The 1028-nt window shown below is 35.9% G+C and overlaps 1 protein-coding gene across 1 annotated transcript; it reads left to right on the forward strand.

The window, feature by feature from the left end:
• Positions 1-5: 5 nt before the first annotated feature.
• LOC144478133 (uncharacterized) lies at positions 6-1022 on the forward strand (the record flags this gene model as incomplete). The annotated part of the gene is made up of 4 exons (XM_078195851.1): positions 6-87; positions 326-576; positions 709-803; positions 954-1022. Coding segments are annotated over 4 exons (497 nt in total), but the record flags the coding sequence as incomplete, so codon positions are not given.
• Positions 1023-1028: the final 6 nt, after the last annotated feature.

Consider the following 1028-nt stretch of genomic DNA (forward strand, 5'->3'; position numbering starts at 1 on the left):
ATTACGTTGCATTGAAAGATTCTATCGAAGTGGAGCTGCTGATGAAAGAATCGGTGACAGCGAAATACATACTACGATCATACTTCGGTAAAAACAATCAACAAATTACTAATGAAGCTGTAATAACTTGATTGCGAAAAGAAATTCCAGTAAATTGCTAGAAAGCGTCTGAAAATAATCGTTTATCGTCCAAATGCTAATCTGAATTTTACTGCATGCATTAAATACCGTTTGCACTTATTTCGATTTAGTTTAGTATTATGTTACTATTAAAAAATATTGACAAAAGAAATCATTAGTAATATAAAATTATTCTGGACGTTAGTTCTGGCGTGTGCAGGAACAACATGCCTATTTGTAAGCCTGGGACTGACGACGTTCTTTCAAACAAATATACAGCTTCGCTTTTTACGCCTCTTGGGATTTTTTTACAATAACAAAAGCGCGCAAAGCGATTTATCTTGTTGGAGCATCATATTTGCAGTAGCGTATGGTTTACTATCGGTATCCTGCACAGAAGGAAACATTACTGTTGATGCTACCTATTTAAGTGGACTCTTGGAAGTTGCTAGCTACATTTAAATTCATTGTGGATACCGCCATGTCGTCTTTCCGATGGTTCAACACTAGCATTTACACACGATTTGAGGCCTTTGTTCTTATTTCTTGTTCCAACAGTATCAATTATACCTTTCCGCTTTCAATTACCGAATACGAAATGCAGTGGACAAAGTGGCAAACTCAGATACAAAAGATGTAATAGACCTACGGCCAGCTGTGGAAATGCATCTTCGAGCTATTAAGTTGGTACCATAATTCAGACAATATTCAAATATCCAACTATAACTGATGCACGTTGCTCTATATGTTTCTTTCTTGTTTTATTTATTTTTCATCATTTGATCGACAATACATCGGCACATTAACAATATACGGCACATTGACAAACGAAGACACGCGAAAAAGTATACGGACGATGTGATGAAAACATCTTTAGTTATAATGATAGTAGTTGTTGTCGCGTTCGG

This window comes from Augochlora pura, unplaced genomic scaffold, assembly GCF_028453695.1.
Source record: "Augochlora pura isolate Apur16 unplaced genomic scaffold, APUR_v2.2.1 APUR_unplaced_8612, whole genome shotgun sequence".
Taxonomy (NCBI): domain Eukaryota; kingdom Metazoa; phylum Arthropoda; class Insecta; order Hymenoptera; family Halictidae; genus Augochlora; species Augochlora pura.